This window comes from Muntiacus reevesi, chromosome 6, assembly GCF_963930625.1.
Source record: "Muntiacus reevesi chromosome 6, mMunRee1.1, whole genome shotgun sequence".
Taxonomy (NCBI): domain Eukaryota; kingdom Metazoa; phylum Chordata; class Mammalia; order Artiodactyla; family Cervidae; genus Muntiacus; species Muntiacus reevesi.
The window spans coordinates 83,259,831-83,287,771 of record NC_089254.1 but is presented as its reverse complement, the minus strand read 5'-3'; the positions used below and the strand labels follow the sequence as shown (position 1 = coordinate 83,287,771).

The following is a 27,941-nucleotide window of genomic DNA, read 5'->3' as shown; positions in this document are numbered from 1 at the left end:
AAATGAGTCAGCTCTTCGCATCAGGTGGCCAAAGTATTGGAGTTTCAGCTTCAACATCAGTCCTTCCAGTGAACTCTCGGGACTGATCTCCTTTAGGATGGACTGGTTGGATCTCTTTGCAATCCAAGGGACTCTTAAGAGTCTTCTCCAACACCACAGTTCAAAAGCATCAACTCTTCGGTGCTCAGCTTTCTTTATAGTCCAACTCTCACATCCATACATGATTACTGGAAAAACCATAGCCTTGACTAGACGGACCTTTGTTGGCAAAGTAATGTCTCTGCTTTTTAATATGCTGTCTAGGTTGGTCATAACTTTTTTTCCAAGGAGTAAGCATCTTTTAATTTCATGGCTGCAATCACCATCTGCAGTGATTTTGGAGCCCAGAAAAATAAAGTCAGCCACTGTTTCCACTCTTTCCCCATCTATTTGCCATGAAGTGTATATGCATTAGTATGCACTATTTATCTTTCTCTTTCTGACTTCATTCTTAAAATAGGCTCTAGGTTCATGCATCTCATTAGATTCCTTACTCTTAAGTAACATTCCCAAAGGGAGATCTTTCCTGATGCCTGAGGTCAGCTTAGTTCTCTAAGTTCCCACAAAACTTTATTCTATGCTGCATCCTACTTGGGATCACTTGATTTGAATTTGTCTTCACAGGAAAGGAATTTTTTCCCCAAAGGAAGGAGCTATGTCTGCCCATTCATCATCCCCAAGGCCTATTAAAGTTCTCAGGTGTTTAAGAAGAATGTTTGTTTGTTTTTTTAAAAAAGCACAAAACCCAGAAATTTCCTGGCAGTCCAGTGGTTAAGACTCAGGGCTCCCAATGAGCAGGTGGCTGGAGGGAGGGGGGTGCAGGTTCCCCAGCCAGGGCTAGATCTCACATGCCATCTGGCACAGTCTATAAATAAATAAACAAGATAAAATAAAGTGAAAATAGAAATTAAAGAAAAAGTTGTAAAAACAATTCAGATGGTTTCCAGCGTAGGCAGGGGTAGATCCAGGTCTTATGGAGTCTAGAGGTTTTACGGTGGTGGGGATCTCTTTAAGAATAATAATATAAAACAAAATTAGTTGTAAGAGTGTATAAAACACGGCTATCCTCATGACTCAGTGGTAAAGAATCCACCTGCAATGCAGGAGATGCAGGAGACTCAGGTTCAATTCCTGGATCCAAAAGATCCCCTGGAGGAAGAAATGGTAACCCATTTCAGTATTATTGCCTGGAGAATCCCATGGACAGAGGAGCCTGGAGGGCTACAGTCCATGGGTTTGCAAAGAGTCAGACACGACTGAAGCGACTGAGCAAGCAGAGCTTTTTCTCTTGAAGTGGCTTACCAGAAATGCATATAGAGATGGTACCTAATTATAACCTGGCTTCTTGGCTCTCACACAAAATCCCCCTCAACACTCCATTACTCCTGGAACTCCCAACACTCACAAGGGCCCAGAAGCTCCTGCTTCATGATCAGTCTGCCTCTGAATGTGGCTCCCACACTAACAAATTAGCTCGACTGGTCACTATGTGTTCATATCTCACAATGACTTTTTTGTTCATTTCATGGATGCCTTATTTAAATTGTTCTCAGTTTGCTGATAAGGAAAAATGAAAATCATATGCTGCGGTGTCATTTGCAAAGTAGGGGAACTGGAAATTCCCCTATTTTCACAAGTATCAACTATCCACTGTTAACAAGTTATTCCTAACTTTCACCTTCTATTTTTGCTCTTTTTGTTTTTTAAAGGCTTAGCTCATCTTTCTCATTGTACAGTTGCCAGATTGCTTCCTGAACTAGATTTAACCTGTTTCTCACTTTTGCAGAAGAATTTGGTTTTTCAACATTTCCTATGGCTGATTGGTCCAAAGGCTGCAGAACTAACGCAATGACCCCTAAGGAAGTAAAGCTTCCGACTTCACTCAGTCTGTCTGCTGGGAGCTTCTCAGATAGCAGGAGACAGGATCCCGGGGGGAATGTCAGGCAAAGGTCAGGCCCAGCACAGACAACAACCAAACAGGCCCCATGGATCAGATGAAAACTGGCAATACCCTTATCAAGTCTTCCCTCTCAGGCTTGGCAGCCAAGCAAATCTCCCAGCTGTGCCAGCTTGTGGTTGTGAGCATGAGTCAAATTTAAAATTATTAGAGCTATTTATAAAACTAATATCTTGCCATTGTATAACATTTATAGTTTACAAAACACTTTTACGTACATTGTGCCAGGCAGTCCGACATAGTAATTGGATCTCCACTGAATAACTGTGTGTAGCTGCCACTTACTGCGTGTGAGGCAACGCTTGGTGAAATAGATACTATGCCACCCATTTTATAAAGGGTGAAAATGGGTTCTGGGGTTCTGAGAGGTTAAAAAGTCTCTTTAAGTATACCCAGCTACGATGTGATAATTAGTGTTATGTTCTGTAAGTCCGAGTGCTTCTCATGTTGAGATTTTCCAGTATGTCATTTCAAAATGTACCAAAATAGAAGACAGATGGGATGAAAGACAGAAATTTTTAATAGCACAGCTAACACTTTGCGTTGTGTGTAGTAGGTTCAAGTATCCTTTGCTGAAGTAATTCAAACACGTAAAAATTGAGCCCGGTGCAAGTTTATAGACAAGCTGATAATGTTAAAATTATAAAGACCAAAAAAAAGTGGTTTTCAGAAAAAATTCAAAAGTGAGGAAAAAAAGCTGAATTTCTTCAATCAGGTTTTCCTCCTAAGGCAGCTCATAAACATGGAATTCCAGTTACAGAAGTGGGAACAGATTTGACATATATCATATGAAATCCTGATAAAGGAAATTTTACATGGGGTATCCTGGAAGGTCTGAGGCTTTCATTCATTTCAGTAACCAGTTAGTTGTAACCCCATGTGTTGATATGACAGTTTGGGGCAGGTTTGTTCACTGTGTATTAGGAAGAACGATGTGGATGATCGGCACTCAAGACCACCCAAGACACAGATCAGTTCCCTGGGGGGGCCCTCTCCTCAGGTTTATGACAACTGTCACCTAAGAAAACTCCAGGGAAGTGGTAACTGAAAAGGCAGAACAGCTGAGATTCCACTGTGAAGAGGGGCTGGAAAGGTAAATTCAGTGTCAAAGTCTGGGAATTGTGGGGACAGGGTGTGCCCTGTGAAGGCACAGTCAGAGCTTGAGAGCTGGTGTCTGGTTACTGAGCCTTTTCATTGGCAAATTTCTCAGGAAAATCAAGGACACTGTCTTTTCACAGACTCACAGTTCCTCACTGACATTTCGTTCCTCAGTTGTCCTGGATTCCTGAGATCCACAGCCTTTTGAAAACTTGCCTTCTCTGATTTCCCCTGGAATGCCATCCCTCCCCCCATTTCTCCTGGTTTTCTTTTCCACTGCACCCCTAGGGAATCCGAACTAGTTCTCATGAGGGTTACAAAACACCCATCCATCCCAGGATACCATGATTCCTTGTCAGTTTATGCCCTCACTTGGACAGGAAAGCTTCCCTTTTAGCTCTCTAAACTGTATGTTTTTTGTGTGTTTTGTAGATAATAATAATAATAGGCGGGAAAGTCATATTACAAGCTTCATGGAAATGTCAGAGGCTGGCAGAGCAGGCTGTGTTTGTTTGGGTTTGAGAGCCAGTGAGATTGGTTGAAGGCAACAGGCACTGCCCTTGAATGCTGTGTCCTCATCTGATTTTCATGGTCTTATCAGCAGAGCAAAACTAATAAATCATAGGCTGCCAGCACAAGAACCGAGTGCTTTCCTCCGAGCCAGATGACTCCATTGTTCAGCCGGGCAACCTCAGCGAGGTTGTAAACACGGCATCACCTGTCAGCAAGAGACATGCTCTTCCTAGTTCGATTCTGTTTTTGTTTTTTTTTAAAAGTGATTTATTCAGATGTAGTTGATGGGCCATAACATTCACTCAACTTTGTGTAAAGTTCAGTCATTATTTTCAGTAAATTTACCAAGTTGTGCAACCATCACCACGATTGAATTTTAGAACATTTCCCGTGACCTCCCCAAATCCCCGTGCCCACCTGCATTCAACCTTTGTGCCCATCCCGTGGCGCTGATTTCTGTCTCTGTATATTTGCTTTGGCTGGACATTTTAAACAAACGGAATCATGCAATGGTGTTCTTTCATGTCTGGCTTCTTTCACTCAACATAATGCTTTTGAGATTCATCCATGTTGCAGTATGTTGCCAAATAGTAATCCATTGTATAGACTGGCCATACTGTCTTTATCCATTCACCGGTTGTTGGACATTTGGATTGCTTCCACTTTTGGGTTATTCTAAACAATGCTTTCCTAATCCGTACTAAAAATGATGTGGTGAAAACAACACGGGATTTGCAATCAGGAGCCTAGACTGCATCCTAGCCCCAGCATTTACCATCTTAGTTAACTGTAAAAATGATTTCCTTATCTATAGAGTGGAGTTCATTAATCCCTTCACTGTCCTGCTCCTACAGCAAAGGGGGATGACCTATGAGAAATGCTTTGTGAACCATACAACACAGGGCAAAAGAAAGGCATTGTTATTGAAGTAGTCCTACTGGAACATATTAAAATGAACTATATTTCTCTCAAGAATCTTTCCACATTCATAGAACAAATGATCTATGGTAGGATGGTAGGAAGTACCACCTTTTCCTTCCATGGTCATTGAGTTCTCATAATTTTCCCTTACCAAACTCTGCTATTTAGAAAGATTTTTAAATGTATTTGTATTTTAAACTCTATTTTTGATTGTCAAATAAAAGGCTTTGTTTCCCACTGAAGAGAGGGTCTTCAGATATCCTTGAATCAATCATGAAGTTGGACTCAGTACAGTTGGAGTTCAAATTTAATCAGGGTATCCAACCCACAGATTCAGTTTTTACCCCTTGGATACCTTAGATGACTCTGACGTCAAGCCCCCAGTAAGGGGCTTAGGGCCACAGTTGAGTACAAGTTGAAAGGCTTCTAAATGAGTTAAAGCCTGAGCAAATATTTCCATCCTCCAGGCAAAAATTATTAACTGGTGCTTCACTGAAACAATATTAAACCAACTGGGGTAACTAGATCATGAGGGGTTACTAGAACATTCAGGAACATATATTGTTGACTACTGAATGTCATGTCTGGTTATATGACTTCCACAAAACATGAAAAAGTTTTTTTGAGAAGCCAGTACAGGCTTTGCTTCAAACAGAAAGAACCAGATACTGCTGTCTCACACCCACTCAATCCTCAAGTAAGTATCGCATTTATCACCCTCCACACCTTCCACCTTATCCAACACTACAGGCTGCTTCCAAGGAGTTTTATCTAGAATCTCATTGGAATCTGGGATGAAAGACTCCCAAAGAAAGAGAAATGACTGTCTCTCATCTACTAGAATCTGAAACACAGAATATGAGCACCCGTCCAGTGCCCCTGGTGGAATCCCTGGTCAATCCATCATTAGAACTCAGGCGCTCCTAGTGCCCAGATTCAAATTACTAGACTGTCTCCTTCCGAAAACAGCAAATCCCCAGACATCTCCAGCACTCTGTGAGATTACACAACACAGGCCACTCAGGTCAAATAAGTCTATTTCCTTCTACACATCTTCTCCCCTAAGAAGCCCTTCTTCCTTTTTGATGATCGGGACTTTATCGAGCAATAGCAGATGTGGGGTTTCATGTGCTATGTCATAAAAGACTCCATCTTTTTTTGGAAGTGTCCATGCTGTCTCACCCTTATGCACTGATTTTTCAAAAACCTGCATCAGAGCAAGTGTTACCTAAGAATATTTGCTCTACAACATTTATACAATTGTCACATCTTATGCACTGTTGACTTCTGCCTGGAAGCATGTTCTGAGACTATTTAAAATGATTAACCCATATTCTTCAGGAGGCACATGGTTTCAATGAGCTTATGAAATTATTGTAAGTCAGAAATGGAAATAGTATTTAAAGATGACCTACTGAAAAACTAAACAAACCTCACTCAAATGAGAGGCCATATCTGCTTCTTCCCAACCAGAGTCTCTGTATGGTACAAAACAGAACCCACAGTTACCAAAACAGCTATGATCATCTTGGCAGCATGGAAGATGTCATCAAAACACTATCATGTTGATTAAACATGATAGTGGTTAAACAGGCACCATGTAGAATGTTTGGCTTCTCCTGAAGCTCACTGGGGAGAAGCAGCTGTTGCCCTCCCAGATAAAGTGACATATTCTTGGAGAAACAGAGTCCTAATTAGATATAAAATAACCCTCTTACCATCCAGCTCGCCCCAAAACAAAAACACTGCTAGAAAATTTCAACATGTAATAAGAAGGAAGTTAAATCCATTTTGAATACAGTGATTGTCTCAGTTTCATAGAATATATTTCTCTCCTGCTTCACAAGTACCAAAGAACCACTTTCAACCCATAGTAGGTACAGGGAATTCATATTCTTTCATTCAGGTGTTTCTTGAATATATTTACAAAAAATGCACTAAAGAAAATGTCAAACTTTTGTGTATTAAAGTTTATTTAATATCTGAGGTATCTTGAATGAATTTATTCAAAAATACAGTAAATATCCAAGTTTTAGTTTATTTAATATCTGAAGTATCATATGGTACACTTAAATCTTTAAAAAAAAATCTACTTAGAGTAATGTTATAGGTAACAATGCATTTTAGCCACAAGTAGGAGAGCAACAGAGGAATCACAAAATCCCATACCCAAAACATTATAGTTCTAATTAAATACATTAGAGTTTAATCTATATGAAAATATATTCTTTAGGAAATAAAAGTGGTTAAAACTATATGTCTAATTATACAGTTTTTTCATACTTATAGCTAGAGCTAAATACAATTTGTATAGCTCATAAGCTAGTGAGATAGTACTATTGAAAATATAATAACTCAAGATAAAAATGATTATAAGAAAATCTAAGAATGAATCCAAGTAATTACATAATTAAAGCAATATAACCAATTCAGAGATTCAGAACTATCATTTTACCATGAGGTCACTGATTAATTTTGTCTGGATCTTATATAACATAACATTCACTCATTCAATGTATTAAACAAGTAATTTTTGCATTCTCTCTATGCTCTAGGGAATGTGTTTGGCCCTAAGAAAACACTGTAAAACAAATCAGACATAGACCCTGCCCTCACAGAGTTTACAGCCTAGTGGGCAGACAGATGGGAACATAGGTTTCTGTAATACAGCATGAAAAGTGCTGTTATAGGGCCTCCTATCCTAGAGGAAGGAACACCTAAAGTGAGACCTGTAGGATAAGGGGTGGAGGGAGGAAGAAGGAGCTGGAAAGAGGATTCCAGGCAGAAGGAGAAGAACATACAAAGACCCTGAGGGCCAAGAAAATACACTCTTTTAAAACAGTGGTTCCCAAACCAAAGACCTCAGAGACTTGTTGGGCTAGAATGAAATTTTCACTCATCAATGTGGAAATGAAGACCAAACTGTTAAGTTTTTACAAAGATAAAGTTATTTGATATTAATAATGGAGTTTAAGACAGCCCCATTTTCTAGCATTAAAATGGCCCTTCTTTTATGAAATATCCATGATAACAGATTTTATATATGTATATATAAAATATACATATATGTATATATGTATACATAATATACATATATATGTATATACATATATATGTATATATACATATATACATATATATAATATACATATATATGTATATATGTATATATAAAATAGAGGACCCTATTTTTAAAACAGAAACTAGTGGTGTATAGGTAGCCTAAGTTGGTAAAGAATCTGCCTGCAGTGTAGGAGACCCAGGTTCTATCCCTGGGTTGGGAAGATCCCCTGGAGAAGGAAATGGTAACCTACTCCAGTATTCTTGCCTGAAAAATCCCATGGACAGAGGAGCCTGGTGGCTATAGTCCATGGGATTGCCAGAGGCGGATATGACTTAGTGACTAAACCACCACCACAGTGATGTGTAAAATCACTGTTCAAAGCATTAACTTATCAGAGGCATTTAACATGTTTAAAGAGATGGCATAAGGGAAACACCAAGAGATAAGGCTAAGAGGAAGGCAGAGAGTTGGAGCAGATGGAGAACTTTGGACTTTATCCCAAGAGCAGTGGGAATGATTTTAAGCAGGGGAGTGAAACTTGCTTACGTTTGTAAAAGATCACTCTGGGATGTTATGTGTAGAACATGGGTTGGATGAGGCAAGATAGCAGAGAGGAGGATCAGTTTGGCAGCATTGCAATATCCCAGGAAGAAAGGAGATAAGAGCTGATATTCACGCTGAATCAGTGAGACTGAGTAGAAGAAGATGACTTCATGAAATAAACTTGGATAAGGAAAATGGGATGGTCAAGTTTGATGTCCAAGCTTTTGACTTGGGAAACTGAATCGATAATTGGGTTAATGAGAGTCCCTTAGACTGCAAGGAGATCAAACCAGTCAATTCTAGAGGAAATCAGTCCTGAATATACATTGAAAGGACTGATGCTGAAAAGCTGAAGCTCCAATACTTTGGCCACCTGATGCAAAGAACTAACTCATTTGAAAAGACCCTGATGCTGGGAAAGACTGAAGGCAGGAGAAGGGTACAATAGAGGATGAGATGGTTGGATGGCATCACCGACTCAATGGACATGAGTTTGAGCAAACTCTGGGAGTTGGTGCAGGACAGGGGGGCCTGGCATGCTGCAGTCCATGGGGTCGCAAAGAGTCAGATATGACTGAGCAACTGAATAATTGAGCTAGAGATGGTAAGAGGAGCTTTTTGTGTGTGTGTGTGGAGGAAGACAGCATGTTTGCTTTAGGATATGTTGAATTTGAGGTTTCTTTGATTTCAAAGGTCCTTTAGGCCAGTTGTCTACACAGGTCTCATGCGCATGAGAGAAAAAGCTGAACTTCAGATATAAATCTTACAGTCAGAAACATGTAGGTTGTAAATAAAACCATAGGTATGGATGAAATTTTCTGTTGAACGTAGCATAAAAAAAGAGAACGTAAGATATGTTACTAAAGAGTTGGTAGGAGATGCACAACATAGAAAGAAGCTAGAGGCAGAGTGGTTAGAGAGGTTGGAAGACAGAGCAAGATACCTGGCAAACCAAGGGAAGACCATTTCCTGGAGGTAGAGTAGGTAATAGTGTCAGATGCTGCAGCGATCAGGTGTAAGGACTGGAGGATGCTCACGGAAAGTGGCAACAAGCAAGTTGCTAAGGACCTTGGGAAGGGCAGTGGAGGGAGTAGAAGCCAGATGACAATGAGGGCATCTGCAGAGACAGGGAGGAGCTCTTTTATACAGTGTGGCAATAGGAGAAAGGACAGAATGGGCCAGCAACTGGGGCTAGAGAAAGTGATTCTTTGTTTTACAAACAAAGGAGAGACTTGCTCTTGGATACTGTAGGAGCCACTTGATAAGGAGAGTTTGAAGACTTGTTGCAAACGAAGATAATCAATAGAAATTCAAATGCAAAATATTAACGAGCTTTAAAAATAGCACATTGCAAATTTCTTTAAAGATGTGAAATATGGTGTTCCCCAAAGAACCCAGGATCCAGTTATAAAACTGTCAATGGATTTAAATATACGTCAGGATGTAAAATGATTCCAAGAAATTCTCTGAGGGAATCTCATTTAAACATATTTTTAAAGTCACATTAAAAAATATTATTTTAAGTTATGGCAATTTTAGCTCTTGTCCATAAAGGTCATACTCTTTAAATAATATGTATCTTTGAATAGTTGGTGGCAGAGAGAGCTTCTCCATCAAGGTTGGCTGGCAGAGCCGCTGCAGACCCATCAGTCTTCGAATTTTTAACCGACATAAATGTTTTAATGAGCAGGGATTCTCTAAAGTGAATGGGAAAAACAAGCAAAAAATAAAAACAATATGAATGAATTAACCTATAAGATATGGACTGTTTTAGAATAATACTAAGTGTCATTCTAAAAAACAAGCATGCACATGTTAGTAACTGGTGACTAAGTAAAATTCAAATTGCAATTAAGCATTCCACACCATTCCTCTAGAATGCAAGCTCCATGGAGGTAGGCATTTAGTGTGCCTCTGTGTCAAAAAGAGAGCTTGACTTCTAGGGAGTGTTCAAGTAGAATATGCTTTTTGTTTTTGTTTTTAACCTCACCATGTGACATGGGGGATCTTCCTTCCTTGGGGATCAAACTCCCTGCAGTGGGAACGGTGGAGTGGAATCTTAATCACTGGACCATCAGGGAAGTACAGAATATGTTAAATGAATGAATGGACTTGATTAAAGAAAGCAAATGCTCATATCTCCTTCTATTTATTTTTTAGAACTGAGTATTTTAGAGATATATTCCTTTACTTCTGTTCTCTCCTACCAATCTTTCTGATGAATAAGTTATCTGTGAAACATCTGATACAACCGATTCCATATGTCTATGATTCAATCTTAGGCTTGGTTCAGTGTATTATACCTAAAAATTTTATATTTTCCAAAAAGTCTGCTAATGTTATTCAAATAACTGATGTTAGTCTTTCTTTTCAACTCTTATTTTATCTGTAGTAACTTTATCTTTAGTATAATTACAGTACCAAAATATTAATCCAGCAACAGGAGTGAGTGAAAAGGCAGCACTGCCCACTGGCTTAGAGGTAAGCTCTGGACTCAGTTGGCTTGGATTAAAATCATGTCTCTGCCACTTAAATAGTATTTGTGTTATCCTGGACAAGTTACTTAACCCCTATGATCTCAGCATTCTCACCTGGGAAATGTGGATAACAATGGGACTTAACCTCATAGGGCTGTTTAGATATCGAACAAATTAATTCATGTAAAGCATTAGAAAAGTGTTTGGTACATTGTAATCATTTATTAATGATCACTCAATTCAGTAATAAAAGAGATCACATTTTTTGTTATATTTGCAATTATAAATACTCAAGTTATTTTGAAAAAATTAACTGTTTTTCAAAAACTATTGAGACAAAGTTATCATTACTAAAATAGACAGAATATCTTTTAAAAAAAATTATTTTTTCCTCTAACAGACTCTGTCCTACATATACCTGGAGAAATCCTGACATCCAGTGGTTAACTATACTCATAGCAATCAACTGACTACACTCTAGTAGTTGCAATGTGTCTGAAACAACTAGAAAACTTTCTGGTCTTATTCTTACTTGGATTTCTTTTCTAAAGTCACAAGAATTTGTTGTTCTTTTCCAATACAAACACATGGACAATGTATTACTAATTAGAGGCAAAATCTGTTCTATGACAGGAAGCACAGCAGTATTGGAGAAAGAGCCTGTGTTTAAATGAGATGGACTGGAGTTCAAATCTTTGTTTTGTTATTTTTCTGTCTGTAACTTTGGGAAATAATTTATATAAGATTTATGGTTCTTTCCTTTACAATCTTCAAAATATTTTAACTCTTTCATTATAAAATATAGATAAAGCAACTGTACATATAGTTTCTTAAGTGATTATCAGGTGAACATCTGCAAACCTCTCCAAGGTCATGAATAGAACTTCCTCAGCCATCCCAGAATTCCCTCCACAATCCATCCAAACTTCATTCCTTCCTTCCCTGTAAGAAACTACTCTTTAGACTTTTATAGTAATCACTTTCTTTACAGCTTCATTATCTTCGTGTGCTATCCCTAAACTATAGTCTTGACGATATTTTTTTTTTTTAGTTTGATGTGTTCTTTTTAACTCTTTTAATCTGTAGGTCCTTCTCTCCATCCCCTTCTCTTCCTTTCAGTTAATCTTTAAGATCCAAAATGCTGTAGTTCTTCATCTGTTCTGCTTGATTTTGACTTCACTCCTAAGAGGGGCTTTTGTTCAGAAGGGTAACTAGCTTCAAGAATTTATAGAGTCCAGACTATTATGTAAATCCCCTTTAGCCTTAGTTTTTTATTTTTTAAAATTAGCAGTGATAATACCTAACTCTTCAAGTTGTGGGGGTTCATGACATGCTTACATACACATTTCAGATACTTCATATAATCTTACCATGTAATAAAAATAACATATAAATACTAATAATTTAGTCTTTAAAATAAGTAAATTTACTAAGTGTTTTTAATGCTGTAGGTATTATGCTAAGCACCTTACATGTGACATCTCTTTAAATTCCCACAACAACCTTAAGAGGTAAATCTGCAGTGGGAAAACCTTGATATAAAAAGAATAAATAACCATGCTCAAAGCCACAAAACCAGTATGACTATCTTGGTTTTCTTATTGGAAATTAAAAATTAATTTTTTAATTTATGTTTTTAAAATTTATGTTTTTAAAAAAACATAAAAAAAATTACCTCCCCTGAATGAAACAAAAATGATAGAATAAATTGTTGCTTGTTTCCATGAAAATATCAGCCCTGAAAGACCTATGCAGTATGTGGCTCAGCAATTCTATACCAGGGCAAGAACAATGTTGCATCCTATTTCAGACCTATCTGACCCCAGAGGTCAATTTCTAGGCTCTATCATTCACTAGATTCTCTGAGATTCCTGTTTTAGTTGCCACAAAGTCTATTCTATCATAGAACTCATTCCAGTGGAAGAGCCATGTGAGGAAAATCCAAGCTTTCCACCTAATGTGTGTTCAGCTGAACCAACACTCTTTCTAGCAAATCAAATCTCCACTGTTTCTGCCAACTTCTGTCTCTTGCCACCATGGTCAAAACAGTCCAAATTCAGATTATATACGTTAATGTATGAGACTCTGATTGAAACAGAGAGCTTAGATAAACATTTCTTTTTATAGAACTTTATATCTAACAAATATGGTATGTAAATCAGATAAACATTTCAATTTAATCTTTTTGACTATAAAATATAATCTACTAATATGCATAAAATTTGCCTGATCTTAAAGAATGGGATGTTGTGGTTTTGTTATACCATTGAAGATTGATTTAGGTGTATTAAGAGTGCCAGAATATTTAAATATATTGTCAGGTTCTAGGATGCTTCTTTAGCCTCCATGAAATTGTCCAAGTAGGTTTTGAAAGTACATTTTTCCAAACTCATATTTTGAAAGAGAAAACATTCCCAATTTATAATTTTTTTCTAGTTGCTATACATATTTGGAGTAATTTTAGATGTATTTTTATTGAAACTTTTATAATATGATTCACTTTTATGATTATAACTAAGCTTTAACCTAGAAAATACAAAATGGCCTGTCTGTAAAACATACTTTTCATAGTAGGAACTTGTCAGTAAAGACCCAGAGAGACTAGCTCAAAAAGGATATTTTAATTCATTCCATTCATTCATTTATTTAGTATTTATTGAGTATCTACTGCTTATGAGGCTAAGCCCCGAGAATACAAAAATAAACAAAACAGATCCCTGCTCACATGGAGAATCCTATACTTTATGATATCATAGAAATTAACTTTTAAAAAGTGAGTTCTATTCAGAATGTTAATATAGTTATGGTATTAATCATTATATAATTAAACAGTTGGAAAGTGTCAAGAAAAAGCAACAAGTATCTTATATCAGAGGAAGTATTAAGGATGATTTGAGAAAACAGATAATTCTGAAAATAAGGTAGCACTGAAAAAGTATCAAAACTGACATTAAGAAATTTTTCCTATATACATTCTCCATAAAAAAATTTTGTAGGAAAAACTTTTGTGTTTACCTAGTATTTGACGGATTTCTGGCCATTCTCTCTGTACTTCTAGTGCAGATTTCAGTTTAGCACACAGAGGGATATAATCCATGTAATCTATTAATACACGAATAACGCTGCCTACCAAGTGCTTCATCCAGGGGACTGTAATAAACTCACAGAACTGAGAGAAGTAATAAAATTGAAGTTAGTAGCACTTTTAATATACTATATTCATAAACAATTTTGTTCTGACAAATTACTACCTTTGCCTTTTTGCATGAAATAAAAGTACCCTTCTTGTTATGAACCAAAAAAGCAAAGTAAATGATTTGTTTGTTTCTGTGAAACAATGAGCCCTGGAGCGTGCGAGGCTCTGATGTGACAGCACTCAGCATAATGTGGAAGAACCATGCTACTTTCCATGATTCTTCTTACTGTGTTTCTAGCCCCCAAATTCCACCAAATAAGCATAAGTTATTAATTGCATACATTTTCCAAATTATTCAACATTTGGTTTCCAATGCAAGAAAACTACACTTTTGGGGGCCTGGTTTTATGCTTATTTCCCCATCTCATTGCAAGCAAAAACACAAGAAGAAGAAAAATATAAAAGTTGGAGCTGATTTTTCTTTTCTTGGAACATCCCTAAATGAGCAAAATTATGATGCTGACCCAATACGAAGAAGAGAAGGGTGTAACTCACCGGGTTATCTTTTATGACACAAGATGTCCATCCCGGCAGTACCTCTTCCTCTATCTCCGACCACACAAACGAGTTTCCAAAGATGTCCCCGTGCATGCATTCAAAGCACAACTCCACTTGATAGCCATTATTCAGCAGCAGCCTGAGCATAGCCTCGTCATTTAGGGCATACTGTATGGCACTGGGGAAACGAGTGTCATTCACGTGCATGAAGTAACAATTGACATTAGCTCCGTGGGCAAGAAGCAGCCGGACAATTTCATGATTATTGGCCCTCACTGCCACCAGTAGACAGTTGAGGGGATCTAGGTTTGGGTCTGCACCTGCAGCCAGGAGGATTTCTGTGCAAAGGATATCATTATTGCAAACAGCAAAATAGAGCGCAGTCTTCCGTTCGTCATCATAGCTCTCAGAAATGTGGTCAGAAAGCAGGCTATTGACATCAAAGCCATTTTCAATAAGCAGTTCTAGGCACTGTGCATTTTGTCCATCTACTGCTGAGTGAATTGGTGTTAGCCCACTTTTCTGGATTGCATGTTTGGATGTTACTGGAATAAGATATTTCAGTGCACTAAAAACAAAAACAAAAACAAAAAAAACCCAAATATCCACATGGCAGGAAGAAAATCAAGAAATGAAATAAACCAGCTTCCATGTTGGACAAGTGAATGCAATTTGATTAGTTTCCTTTATTTTCTCTAGATAACCTTACACAAAAACATTCAGTCTTTGTTCAGTGACTTAGTACTATTCAGTTTAGTTTCAATTTAACTTCCCAGTCTAAATATTCCTGGGGAACCTACTAGATCTTATATATTTGGTTCTAGAATTGTGATTCCTCAGGACCCCTCCCCATTTTTCAATTCTTCTCTGAACAACATATTATCTATAATCAACTAAGGCTACTTAATGAAGAAAATATAACAGAAAAGTAGGTCCATTCAATGTCACAGATGAATGCTTCATACTGTTGACCATTAATTAGAACCATGGAGTCACAGGAAATTAGAGCTGGAAGTCACCTTGGGCATCACTGAGTCCAACTCTTTTATTACCAGGAGATTCATACAAAGACTTGAGAAGTGAAATGACTTGTCCAAGGTCACACATATGCATTAGAGTATTGACTAGAATTTAGGCCTCTTGAATTCTTATTTGTTATTCCGCTTTCACTGCTTCATGAACAATCTTTGCTTTAATATTGTCCTGTATATCCTCTCTACTTACTTGAACTTGAATTATTAGCAACAAGAAGAGTCTTTATTGTTCCATCAATCTTACATGAGTTCAATTGAGATAACTAACCACAGCTTGTATTACTAAGAACCTGTGACGAATAGCTGTGAATTTCACACTTGACTGATGAATTAGACATCTATGAGAGCCACAGGCAGGGAGAACTTGATCTCGTGTGCCTAATTCAGAGCTACCAGGTGTGAATTTATGAACACTGGGAGTAAATCCAGGTAAACTTTAACAACATGTCACTTCGCATCAATTACTTGTCATTAGCCACTTAACTTAGCCAATGTCACCACTGAAAGTGATGAAGCCTAATGATTTCACAGTTTTTGAATTTATGAAATACATTTAATTGCCAAAAATCATCCTTTCAAGGTGGGTATTTTATCATGATTATAGATTTCTATTGATGTGTTGGTTGTAGCACATTTTGTGATTGTAAAATATATCTGGCCATTTTCTTACAGAAACCTAAATTTATAATGATACCTTTCTATTAAGGATATATTCTACATTATAATATCTGTTAATGTTGATAAAAATTGGAGTAATACAAATTTTAATCCTTTGCCAAGGGCAAAATTTTTAGAAGCCCTGTAGCCTTCTGTTAAACAGGTTAAAAAAAAAAAAGGCACATTTGAATGGCATGTGCCGAAGTCTCACTTATAACTTTCTTCTAAAACAAAATATCTTTTCATTTGAAAAGCAGTATAAATTCAATATGGAAATTTTTTAAAGTATAAGAATATAAAAAGAAGGGGAAAATCAAACAAACACATCGATATACAAAACTTGTGAACATTTTACCTTTCTCTTTTTGGATTTTGGGAGACATAGTTAAGATCACACCATATATACAAGTTTGTGTTTTCAACTCGAAGGGATTACGCTCTGATTTATTACTCACAGGTAGTGTCCCTCGTAGGCAGCTCGGTGTATCGGGAGATGCCCTGCCCTGTTAGGTAGGTTTCCACTTCCTCCATATTCCAGCAGGAGGGAGATGCAGTCAGGATTGCCCCCTCCTGCTGCCTCAAACAACACCGATGCACCATCATCCGCCACAGCAAGCACGTCACCTCCTGGCAGGATAAAACACGCAGCGGAGTGATCACTGGGCAAATGTCAAGATCGTCTCCTTAAAAATAACCTGTTGTTTTCCTTTCTGGTTAGGACTTAAAAATACAGAATTAAGAACATCTGTGTTCTTAGCCTTTTCAATAAACAATCAAGAAGCATGTTTCATTCTATTAGAAAATTTTTCCCTCATTGACATCTGAGAAATCAAGTCAATTTTCATGATAGGAAAATGCTCCCTAAAAAAGGTCTAATTAGACTTTTAAAGATAACACTTAATGCTCTGCCTCATTTCAACAAATCTTTATAAACTGTCTTCTATGTGCAAACACCATGCATGATCCATCAGAAGATCCTAAGATGAATAAGCCTGACTATCTTAAATGGCTCAGAGGGGAAATGACACAAAATATCATCAAAGAACACAAATTGTGTAATATTCAAATGTCATGAGGACCAGAAGGTATGATGTAGGGGAAAGTGGTCTGTTTGAATTATGGCTTTGTTGCTGACTGTGAGTTTGGGGCAAGCTATTTCCTTCCATGAACTTCCAACTCCTTATCTGTAAAGTACAGTAACATAGCTTATTTCATATGGCTTATTTGATAATTAAATGAGTTGCATTGTGGAGGAAGTTAAAAAATGTTATTTTCCCTACAGAGGATCCTTAAGAATAATGTGGTCTTAGCCTTTATTTACAGATGAGGAAACTGAGGCCTAGGTGTTTAAGTAACTAGGCGAGTGGCAGACAATGGGTAGGTGGCAGAAACCAGTTTAAGAAGTTGGTGGTTGGTTCGGTTTAGTTGCTAAGTCGTTTCCAACTCTTGTGACCCCATGGACTGTAGCCCGCCAGGCTCCTCTGTCCATGAGATTCTCCAGGGAAGAATACTGGAGTGAGTTGTCATTTCCTTCTCCAGGGGATCTTCCCAACCCAGGAATCGAACTCTGGTCTCCTGCATTGCAGGCAGATTCTTTCCCAACTGAGCTATAAGGGAAGCCCCAAGAAGTTGGTAGGTATCTCAATTCCTGGTTCTGCAGTTGTATAAAGCCCTTGGAGGTTTCACAGGAGGACAATATCACAGTCTCTTATAAGGAATTAGGAAAGTCTTCGGGGAGGAGGTGTCTTAAGACATTAACTTTGAATTGTGTTGGAGGGTATTTCAGATGAGGGCAAGAACCTGACCCAAACCCAAAAAGAGTGAATGGGAGGCACATTTAGGAGAGTGTGTGTGTGTGTTTGTGTGTGTGTGTGTGTTTGTGTGTGTGTGTGTCTGCGTTACTTGCTCAGTTGTGTCTGACTCTTTGTGACTCCATGGACTATAGCTGGCCAGGCTCCTCTGTCCATGGGATTTTCCAGGCGAGAACACTGGACTGGGTTGCCATTCCCTTCTCCAGGCTATCTTCCCAGCGCAGGGATTGAATCCAGGTCTCCTTCATTGCAGGAAGATTCCTTACTGTCTGAGTCACAGGGGAAGCCCCCATGTTTAGGAATACTGCTAGCCTATTTAATAGGAGTACAGGGTACATACTAGGAGTAGGGAGAGACAAACCTGGGGAAATAATTCAAGATGGCACACTGGGGACATGAGAATGATTCAGTAGGCAGAGGGGAGCCACCGAGGATTTTTAAAAATATTTATTTTATTTGGCTGCACCCGATCTTGGTCTTCATTGTGGCATGCGGGATCTAGTTCCCTGGCCAGGGATCGAACCCAAGGCCCCTGCATTGGGAACATGGAATCTTAGCTACTGGACCACCAGGAAAGTTCCCCACTGAGGATTCTCTAAATAGTTTACTACAGCTGATCTTTAGGGAGAAGAGCTAAGTTGTCACATGTAGTGTGGATTCTCAGGTGGAGAGACTGGAAACCAAGAAGATGGTTAAGAAACAATTATACCTGCCCAGGGAGGATGGAGGACACAGGCCAGGGGGCCTGCCAAGGTGAGAATGGGTGAGAGGGAGGGACACTAGAGCACATGGCAACTGACTATGCTTGAGAAAGAAGGTGATGGGGGAGTGAGAGATAAAATCTAAGCTCTCAGTCTTGGCTGAGAGAAATTAAGTCAAAAGTGTGAAAGAAGAGGAGTACAATTTAGAAGAAGAGGAGTGAGAAACGTTGGTGAGCCGTCTATGTGAATACTTGACTGCCTCTAGAGAGAGCCATCGGGGCCAGGCATTCAGATTTCTAGGTCTCCATGCACAGGGTTCAAGTGAGTCGTGCAATAGGGGCCTATTGCGGGGGTTATTGAGGGATGGGGTAAAAATCTGATGCCCAGACACATTCAGGAGAGGAAGAGGAGCCAGTGAGAGATGGAGAAAAGGAGATGTGAGAGGCAGAGAAACACTGTGCTTGGGCTCCGTCGCTCCGTCGTGTCTGACTCTGCAACCCCAGGGATGGTAGCCCGCCAGGCTCCTCTGTCCATGGGATCTCCCAGGCAAGAATATTGGAGAGGGTTGCCATTTCCTCCTCCAGGGGATCTTCTGGCTCAGGGATCGAACCCGTGTTCCCTGCATTGCAAGCAGATTCTTTACCACTGAGCCACCTGGGAAGCCCAGGAGAAACGTCAGCAACATGCAATTCCTTTCCACGTACCTTTGTGGATCAGATGTTCCAACACATCACAGTGCCCATACTCGGCCGCGACACCTAACGGGGTCACTCCAAACCCGTCTTTTAGGTGGACATTGCCTCCATTGTTTAGTAGCAGAGCTATGATGTCTTTGCGGCCTTGTTTGGCTGCTTCATGCATTGCTGACCATCGCTTCACACAGGGCTGGTCAAGACTGGTGTTGTGTTTAAGCAGTGCAGACACCATGTCATAGGAGCCTCTTTTTACAGCTTGAAGATGATTTTTAAAAAGAACAGTCAACAGGAGGCATATAACATGAATCACTTACATGGTACTAAGCTAATTACCAGATTTTTAATATCAAGAGAGATATTAGTGACACCTTTTCTTGTATTTTCCATACCCCTCCATTTCTCATAACAGGTTTCCCTTGAGGAGTGTAAGCATATAAGATGACACTGCCTTTTCTTTAAGACCCTGATCTGAGGAGGGGTAAGAGTTTCGTGGAAAACAGGATGCATGTCACTGAGTTAGCATATTTTCTGTACTCTTTCTAAACTTCCACTTCATCGCCAAGATGAAAATAATACCAACTTTTGCATCAGTTAAATAAATCAATTAAATAATGTATGTAAAATGCTTAGTATACAGTAGGAGCTCAATAAATGATAACATTATTATTATGACTTCCTCACTTCTAGGATCATGGAGCCACCTGTGCAGATAATGTTTATCAAGTTTTTCTCCCTCTAGAAAGAGTTTTTTTCTCATCAAAGTGGGAAACATTAAATGAACATGTCTTTCCCATACTCTTATGAGATGTTAGCAATAGGAATGTTTAGAATCTAGGTAGGTCAGTTGTTCTCACAGGTGAAGTACATGATAGCTGATGTACTATATGTTTTCTGAGGTTCAGCAAATCTCTCTCCCTATCTTTTTCTAGTAGCTGAAATTACGCTGTTAAGTCTTTTCTCTTTCAGATTGTTAATGGATTCTCCCAGGTTAGATATAAATACTTCTCCAAGATGTAACACATTTTCCTCTTTTCAGTATGTAAAATCTTAAGAAACAGAGCAGGATGAAGGTTACTCTCTAACTCATTCATTTGTTCATTCTTTCATTCAGTTAATATGTGCTGGTTATATGTGTTAGTCATTCAGTCGTGTCTGACTCTTTGTGACCCCGTAGACTGTAGCCCACTAGGCTCCTCTGTCCATGGGGAATCTCCAGGCAAGAATACTGGAGTGGGTAAGCTATGGCCTCCTCCAGGGGATCTTTCCAACCGAGGGACTGAACCCAGGTCTCCTGCATTGCAGGCAGATTCTTTACCATCTGAGGCACTTGTTAGGTACACAGGGCAGCAGGAAAAAGACATACATGGTTCTCACTTGGGGAATTTGCCGCCTGGAGGTGAAGGCTATACTGCCTTCTGTTTGAATAAAGATTCAAAGTCTGGGCCTTTGCTGGGAAAGACGGAAGGGGACGTGGGGCACACAGAACATCATGGGCAGGTAAGAAGCCGAAGGTGGAAAGGCTCTGAGACCAAGGCAAGAGAAATGGCTCCAAAAGGCAGAAAAGGAGGATGAGGACAAACTGTGTATTTCACTAGTAGGCAAGCAAGCCATCACTGCAGTGAAATTTCAGTTTTTCTCCTGCTCGCTGTCTGAAGCAGAGTCTGTTGACAAATGCCTTTCTCTGAATCACCCACCTGCCACTGGCAGCTCTAATTACAGTTAATTACCTCATCCTAGCTGGTGCTCTTGCGAAGCAAACATCAATAACTTAAACGAAATAAGAGATAATGTGCCCTCATTTATCTTCTTGCTCCTGTTCCACTTTTTCTAATTAGAAAAAAATGTAATAAAATAATGAACCTCTTCTTTTATGATCTTTTTTCCTTTCGTCTGACTCAGGGAACATGTTGATTTGAGATACTAGCCTTTCTTCAAGAAAATAACAGCATATATAAGCCATATTCAACTAAATAACTAATAAATAAACTAAATAAATAACTGAAATAACTAAAAAAATAAAAGTTTACTTGTAGTTCAGTTTTTGGAACTAAGAATATATTTTATTTCTCATAGAAATAATAATGAAAATCGTGGGGAACCCCTCTTCCAACCTAAACCGTGAAGACATCCTTAACCAATAATTGGCTAAAATACTGAAAACTAACAAGGTACGGTATGTGTGTAATGTAACTAAGTAAAATACAAATGAAATAATTTATGAAGTAAAGAATATATTTCACATAATATATGTATCTTTATATGCTTAGAGGAGAGCAAGCCTCAGTTGAAGAGCTAGGGAATTTAAGGGGGTATTTTGCATAGGTTATAGGCACTTTGGAACACTTTATAGTTTGCTGACTCTTTATTTAAAAAAAATTTTGTCATTTTTTTCTGGATATATGTGTTTTGCCCATCCAGTTCCAGCCCACTCGCTCAGTAATGTCCTATTCTTCATGATTTTTGCCCGTATAATTTACTTAATATCTTCAGAGATCATCTGACTCATATGACATACCAATAGAGACTTTCTTCTGCAGTACCTAGACAAAGATTGGAAGACTGAAAGAGGAGATGGAGTAAAGAGGATATATACTGATTTGTGAGGAAGAAAATGGAGTAAAATTAACTGAGCTGTGAATGGCACCATGTTCTGGGAAAGTGGAAAGCAGAGGAGCTGAACTGTTGTACCAGGCAGTTCCATTGGCTTCCTCTGCAGCCTGGGACCCTCTGGCCAGGACCATCATGTGACTGTCCTACTGGAGGAAGATGACACCAAGTTTAGAGGGATGGGCTGAGAAGAAGTCTGCGTGCAAAAAACACTTAATAACTATCAGATCATCACAAATCAGACATCTACACTCAGCAAGTAACTGTATAACAAGATTGTAATACATCAAAGTAAATAAGCAAGGGTCGGATGGCTGCTGGGGGAAGAAGGGCCCTTGAGGGACTAAAAGTGAATTTATTTTTTTCTTTCTAAAGGATATCTCTAGAGTTAAAGAATTTGCCTGTCAACACAGGAGACATAAGAGACGCATATTCAGTCCCTAGGTTCAGGAGATCCCCTGGAGTAGGAACTGGCAACCCACTCCAGTATTCTTGCCTGGAAAATTCCATGGACAGAGGAGCCAGTCGGCTAGAGTCCATAGGGCTGCAGTCGGACACAACTGAATGACTGAGCACACACAAGGGTATTTCACAAATAAAGACAAAGAAAATAGTATCAGGTTAAGACAAAAATGGTGTCGTGCATACATAAAAAAAAAAAGGAAACAGCACTTTCCCCCCTCATCTCTCCTTTATAAGTTAATACACTGTGGGTAGCATATTTCAAGTAGCCCCAAAATTCAAGAAAAAGGAAAACAGAAAGTGACATGGAAGATCCATTTTCTTATGAACCTAAACAGATGACGTAGGATCCACAATGAATGGCCTGAAGAAGGTAACCCAAGGGGAGTCCCTATCCTCCAGAAATGTGGCTGGTGGGGACATAAGTAAACACCTTCATAATATTTCCTCTGTGAGACTTTTGTTTTATCTATGATGTTACCATTTGGTTTTTAAAAATGTTATTTCTAAGCATTAATTCTATTCTGCTTCTTATAACTCAATGATCAAGTTCCTGTCCCACATTTCAGTTATTGCTAGAGTAGAGAGACTAACAACTGAGACTTTGAAATGCAGACAAATATTTAATGCTCTGTTGTGGGCATTAAGCAGTAAAGGAAATTTTAAGTGAAGTAAAAAGAAAACGAATGAGTGATAATCATGGCTTAGTCCCTTAACAGTATCAAGTGGATCGAGAATAGCAAGTAGAGAATAATTTTATATTTGCAAAGTGAGATAGTATATAAACTCTGGAAGAGTATATGTTTTTTGCAGAAATCAAAGACTATAGAAATAGCAACAAATACATGCAAATACTCCATGGTATATGCCTTTACAAAATAATAAGTCACACTAATAGTGGTGAAGCAACCATATGTGATATTCTGTTTAGTATCTATAGATCCTGCTTAGGAAAAGAGTTCTGTTCATTTTAAAAGGCACCATGTTACTGTGACATAAAGTCTGGTAACATGTATGCAGAGAAAACCATATCTTCTTCAGTACTTGTATTTCCCCTTTTCCTTTAGAATCAGAGGCTCCTGAGTTTTAGCTGTTCACAGTCTATCCAGGTAGAAACTAAATACCCTGGCCTTCCTTGTACCTAAGCGTGACTATGTGACAAAATCTGAACAAACAGGGTATGAACAGAAGTGCTGTATACATCTAGGTCATCTTCTTAGAGGCTGAAATTTTCCCAAGGTTGCCTCTTTCCTCCTCCCTGCTGAATGGAAAAATGTAACATCTGAAGTCTTATGTAAAGGTGGTATTGCCATCCTGCCAAACCCTGGACCACTCCTGAATTGTGTGAGAGAGGAATGAACTTCTTTTTTAAGTCATTGCACTTTGTTTGTTTTATGTATCTGTGATTGTTTGCTTATTTTGTTATGGAAGCTTTACCTGTACCCTGACTATAATATTAGCTTTTCCAATCTAATCTGAATTGGAGAAGGCTGAAAGCTGCCACATGGGGCAAGAGTAAAGAAGAAATCAGAGCAAAACGCTGCCGTGCTGTGATGACACTATTCATTTAACAAAGGCCTGTTGCTGATCCCCTCTATGTCCCATGAGTCACAACTATTTCTTTGGTAGTGTCACAGATTCCACTGCTTTCTTATTTCCCCAATTTACTTTGGAAATACACCTTTGTTATTGCATTTATTAACACTTATTCTCTATTTCGGTCATATCTAGGCTCTCTTACTAGACTCTTTGAAAGATGATCATTCCATCTGTACTGTGCGGTTCAGCATAGCATCTGGTTTACTGTGACTTCTAGACTGATTCCAAATCGGGAAAGGAGTACAAGGCTGTATACTGTCACCCTACTTATTTAACTTATATGAAGAGAACATCATGAGAAATGCTGGGCTGAAGCACAAGCGGGAATCAAGATTGCTGGGAGAAATATCAATAACCTCAGATATGCAGATAACACCACTCTTATGGCAGAAAGTGAAGAAGAACTATAGAGCCTCTTGATGAAAGTGAAAGAGGAGAGTGAAAAAGTTGGCTTAAAGCTCAACATTCAGAAAACTAAGATGGGCATCTGGTCCCATCATTTCATGGCAAATAGATGGGGAAATAGTGGAAACAGTGGCTGACTTTATTTTTCTGGACTCCAAAATCACTGCAGATGGTGATTGCAGCCATAAAATTAAAAGACGTATACTCCTTGGAAGGAAAGTTATGACCAACCTAGACAGCATAATAAAAAGCAGAGGCATTACTTTGTCAACAAAGGTCCCATCTAGTCAAGGCTATGGTTTTTCCATTAGTCATGTGTGGATGTGAGAGTTGAATAAAGAAAGCTGAGCGCCAAAGAATTGATGCTTTTGAACTGTGGTGTTGGAGAAAACGCTTGAGAGTCCCTTGAACTGCAAGGAGGTCCAACCAGCCCATCCTAAAGGAGATCAGTCCTGGGTGTTCATTGGAAGGACTGATGTTGAAGCTGAAACTCCAATACATTGGCCACCTGCTGCAAAGAGCTGACTCATTTGAAAAGACCCTGATGCTGGGAAAGATTGAGGGCAGGAGGAGAAGGGGATGACAGAGGATGAGATGGTTGGATGCCATCACCGACTCGATGGGACATGAGTTTGGGTGAACTCTGGGAGTTGGTGATGGACAGGGAGGCCTGGCGTGCTGCAATCCATGGGGTCACAAAGAGTCGGACACAACTGAGTGACTGAACTGAACTGAACTAGATAAATGTTAGGTGCATTGATGTTGCTGATTAATGTTGTCAACTGTAAATGTTTTACTGATGTTTGACTTATCTAAGTTTTCTGTTAACAATATTCAGGCTGTTTTAAAAATTCTAGAGAGTTCTCTGTGGACTGGCACTGGGGTAGTGTTGACTCGCTGTGACCACAGCTCACGATGCTTTATTGGCTTCCTCTGGGATCTCTGAATATTTATAGGAAGGACTGATGCTGAAGCTGAAACTCCAATTCTTTGGCTACCTGATGCAAAGAACTGACTCATTTGAAAAGACCCTGATGCTGGGAAAGATTGAAGGCGGGAGGAGAAGGGGATGACAGAGAATGAGATAGTTGGATGGCATCACCAACTCAAAGGACATGAGTTTGAGTAAGCTCTGGGAGTTGGTGATGGACAGGGAAGCCTGGTGTGCTGCAGTCCATGGGGTCGCAAAGAGTCGGGCATGACTGAGCAACTGAACTAACTGAACTTGGATGGCTGGTGAACAATCTCAGGGCTGCTTCCCCTTCTCCTGCCACATGTGCATTATTTCGCAACGTCTTCTCCTCTCCTGAGCATCTACCATGTGGCAGTTTACATATTAATATTTTTCTCTATTGTCTTTATTGACTATGCAAAAGCCTTTGACTGTGAGGATCACAACAAACTGTGGAAAATTCTTAAGGAGATGGGAATACCAGACCACCTGACCTGTCTCCTGAGAAATCTGTATGCAGGTCAAGAAGCAATAGTTAGAACTGGACATGGAACAATAGACTGGTTCCAAATTGGGAAAGGAGTACGTCAAGGCTGTATATTGTCACCCTACATATATGCAGAGTACATCATGAAAAATACCAGCCTGGATGAAGCACAAGCTGGAGTCAAGATTGCTAGGAGAAATATCAATAACCTCAGATAAGCAGATGACACCACCCTTATGGCTGAAAGTGAATAGCCTCTTGATGAAAGTGAAAGATGAGAGTGAAAAAGTCGGCTTAAAACTCAACATTCAGAAAACTAAGATTATGTTATCTGGCCCCATCACTTCATGGCAAATAGATGGGGAAACAATGGAAATGGTGAGACACATTATTTTGGGGGGCTCCAAAATCACTGCAGATGGTGACTGCAGCCATGAAATTATAAGACGCTTGCTCCTTGGAAGAAAAGTTATGACCAACCTAGACAGCATATTAAAAAGCAGAGACATTTCTTTGCCAACAAAGGTCCATCTAGTCAAAGCTATGGTTTTTCCAGTAGTCATGTACAGATATGAGAGTTGGACTATAAAGAAAGCTGAGCACCTAAGAATTGATGCTTTTGAACTGTGGTGTTGGAGAAAACTCTTGAGAGTCCGTTGGACTGCAAGGAGATCCAATCATTCAATCTTAAAGGAAATCAGCCCTGAATATTCACTGTAAGATTGATGCTGAAGCTCCAATACTTTGGCCATCTGATGCAAAGAATAGACTCATTTGAAAAGACCCTGATGCTGGGAAAGATTGAAGGCGGGAGGAGAAGGGGACGACAGAAGATGAGATGGTTGGATGGCATTACTGACTTAATGGACATGAGTTTGAGCAAACTCCGGGAGTTGGTGATGGACAGGGAAGCCTGGTGTGCTGCAGTCCATGGGGTCACAAATAGTCAGACACAACTGAGCGACTGAACTGAATGGAACTGAACTGATTTTTCTCTAATTTTTTTTGTAAATTAATTTATTTATCTTAATTGAAGGCTAATTACTTTACAATATTGTAGTGTTTTTTGCCATACATTCACATGAATCAGCCATGGGTGTACATGTGTCCCTCATCCTGAACCCCCCTCCCACATCCCTACCCATCCCATCCCTCAGGGTCATCTCAGTGCACCAGCCCTGAGCACCCTGCCTCATGCATCGAACCTGGACTGGCGATCTATTTCACATATACATGTGAAATACACATATACATACTACATGCTAATGCTAAGTCGCTTCAGTTGTGTCCGACTCTGCGACCCTATGGACAGCAGCCCACCAGGCTCCTCTGTCCACGGGATTCTCTAGGCAAGAATCCTGGAGTGGGTTGCCATTTCCTTCTCCTACTACATACACATATACTAATAGGCAATATACGTATTTCAATGCTATTCTCTCAAATCATCCCACCCTCACGTTCTCCCACAGAGTTCAAATGTCTGTTCTTCACATCTGTGTCTTTTTTGCTGTCTTGCATATAGGGTCATCATTATCATCTTTCTAAATTCCATATATGCGTTAGTATACTGCATTGGTGTTTTCCATTCTGACTTACTTCACTCTGTATAATAGGCTAATTCTGCATGGTGGATGTTGATATTTTCATTTTACACATGAGGAAACTGAGACCCATAACTGCAGTCTCACAGCTAGAATTAACATTCACATGACAATACTGAATTGCATACTTGAACGTTGTTAAAGAGAGTAGATCTTAAAAGTTTGCAAAACAAAGTTTGCAACATGAGAAAAACAGCATGTAACTATATGAAGTGAGGCATGTTAACTAGGCTTTCTGTTGTAATCATTTCATAGTAATACATATATTAAATCATGTTGTATACTTTAAACTAGTACCATGTTATATGTCAATTACACTTCAATCAAATGGAAGAAAAATAAATACAAGTATCTCAGATGCCAAAACCCTAATTCTTACTCCACACCTATGTCCCTGAGAGAAAGAAAGGTTATCTGTGGTCATCTATAGTTAATCTCATCTCTCTGCTACTGCAAACAGACATGCCAATTCTTATTGGTCAACAAACAGCTGGATATACAAGCCTGAGAAGAAGCTGTGTATAAATAAACAACATCTTCGGGCTTACAATTATTCCTTTGATGTGTCGCAGTGGTGACCCCAGTGACACAGTTGTGTGCTCAGAATCTGCTGGATCTCCTGCC

The 27,941-nt window shown here is 39.1% G+C and overlaps 1 protein-coding gene and 1 long non-coding RNA gene across 4 annotated transcripts in view; one reads left to right on the top strand and one right to left on the bottom strand.

Moving 5' to 3' along the window:
• Positions 1-27,941, top strand: part of LOC136171112 (uncharacterized) — a 1,397,893-nt gene that overhangs the window by 1,194,114 nt on the left and 175,838 nt on the right. The window lies entirely within an intron of this gene.
• The window catches only part of ASB15 (ankyrin repeat and SOCS box containing 15), a 58,949-nt gene continuing 37,506 nt past the window's right edge, over positions 6,499-27,941 (bottom strand). For both annotated transcript variants that reach the window (XM_065939809.1, XM_065939810.1), the window contains 5 exons: positions 19,214-19,459; positions 16,453-16,624; positions 14,304-14,874; positions 13,628-13,781; positions 6,499-9,832 (listed from right to left, as the gene is read on the bottom strand). In XM_065939809.1, coding sequence (XP_065795881.1) covers positions 9,660-9,832; positions 13,628-13,781; positions 14,304-14,874; positions 16,453-16,624; positions 19,214-19,459 — 1,316 coding nt within the window. In that variant the 3' untranslated portion in view covers positions 6,499-9,659. The remainder of the gene's footprint in view (positions 9,833-13,627; positions 13,782-14,303; positions 14,875-16,452; positions 16,625-19,213; positions 19,460-27,941) is intronic.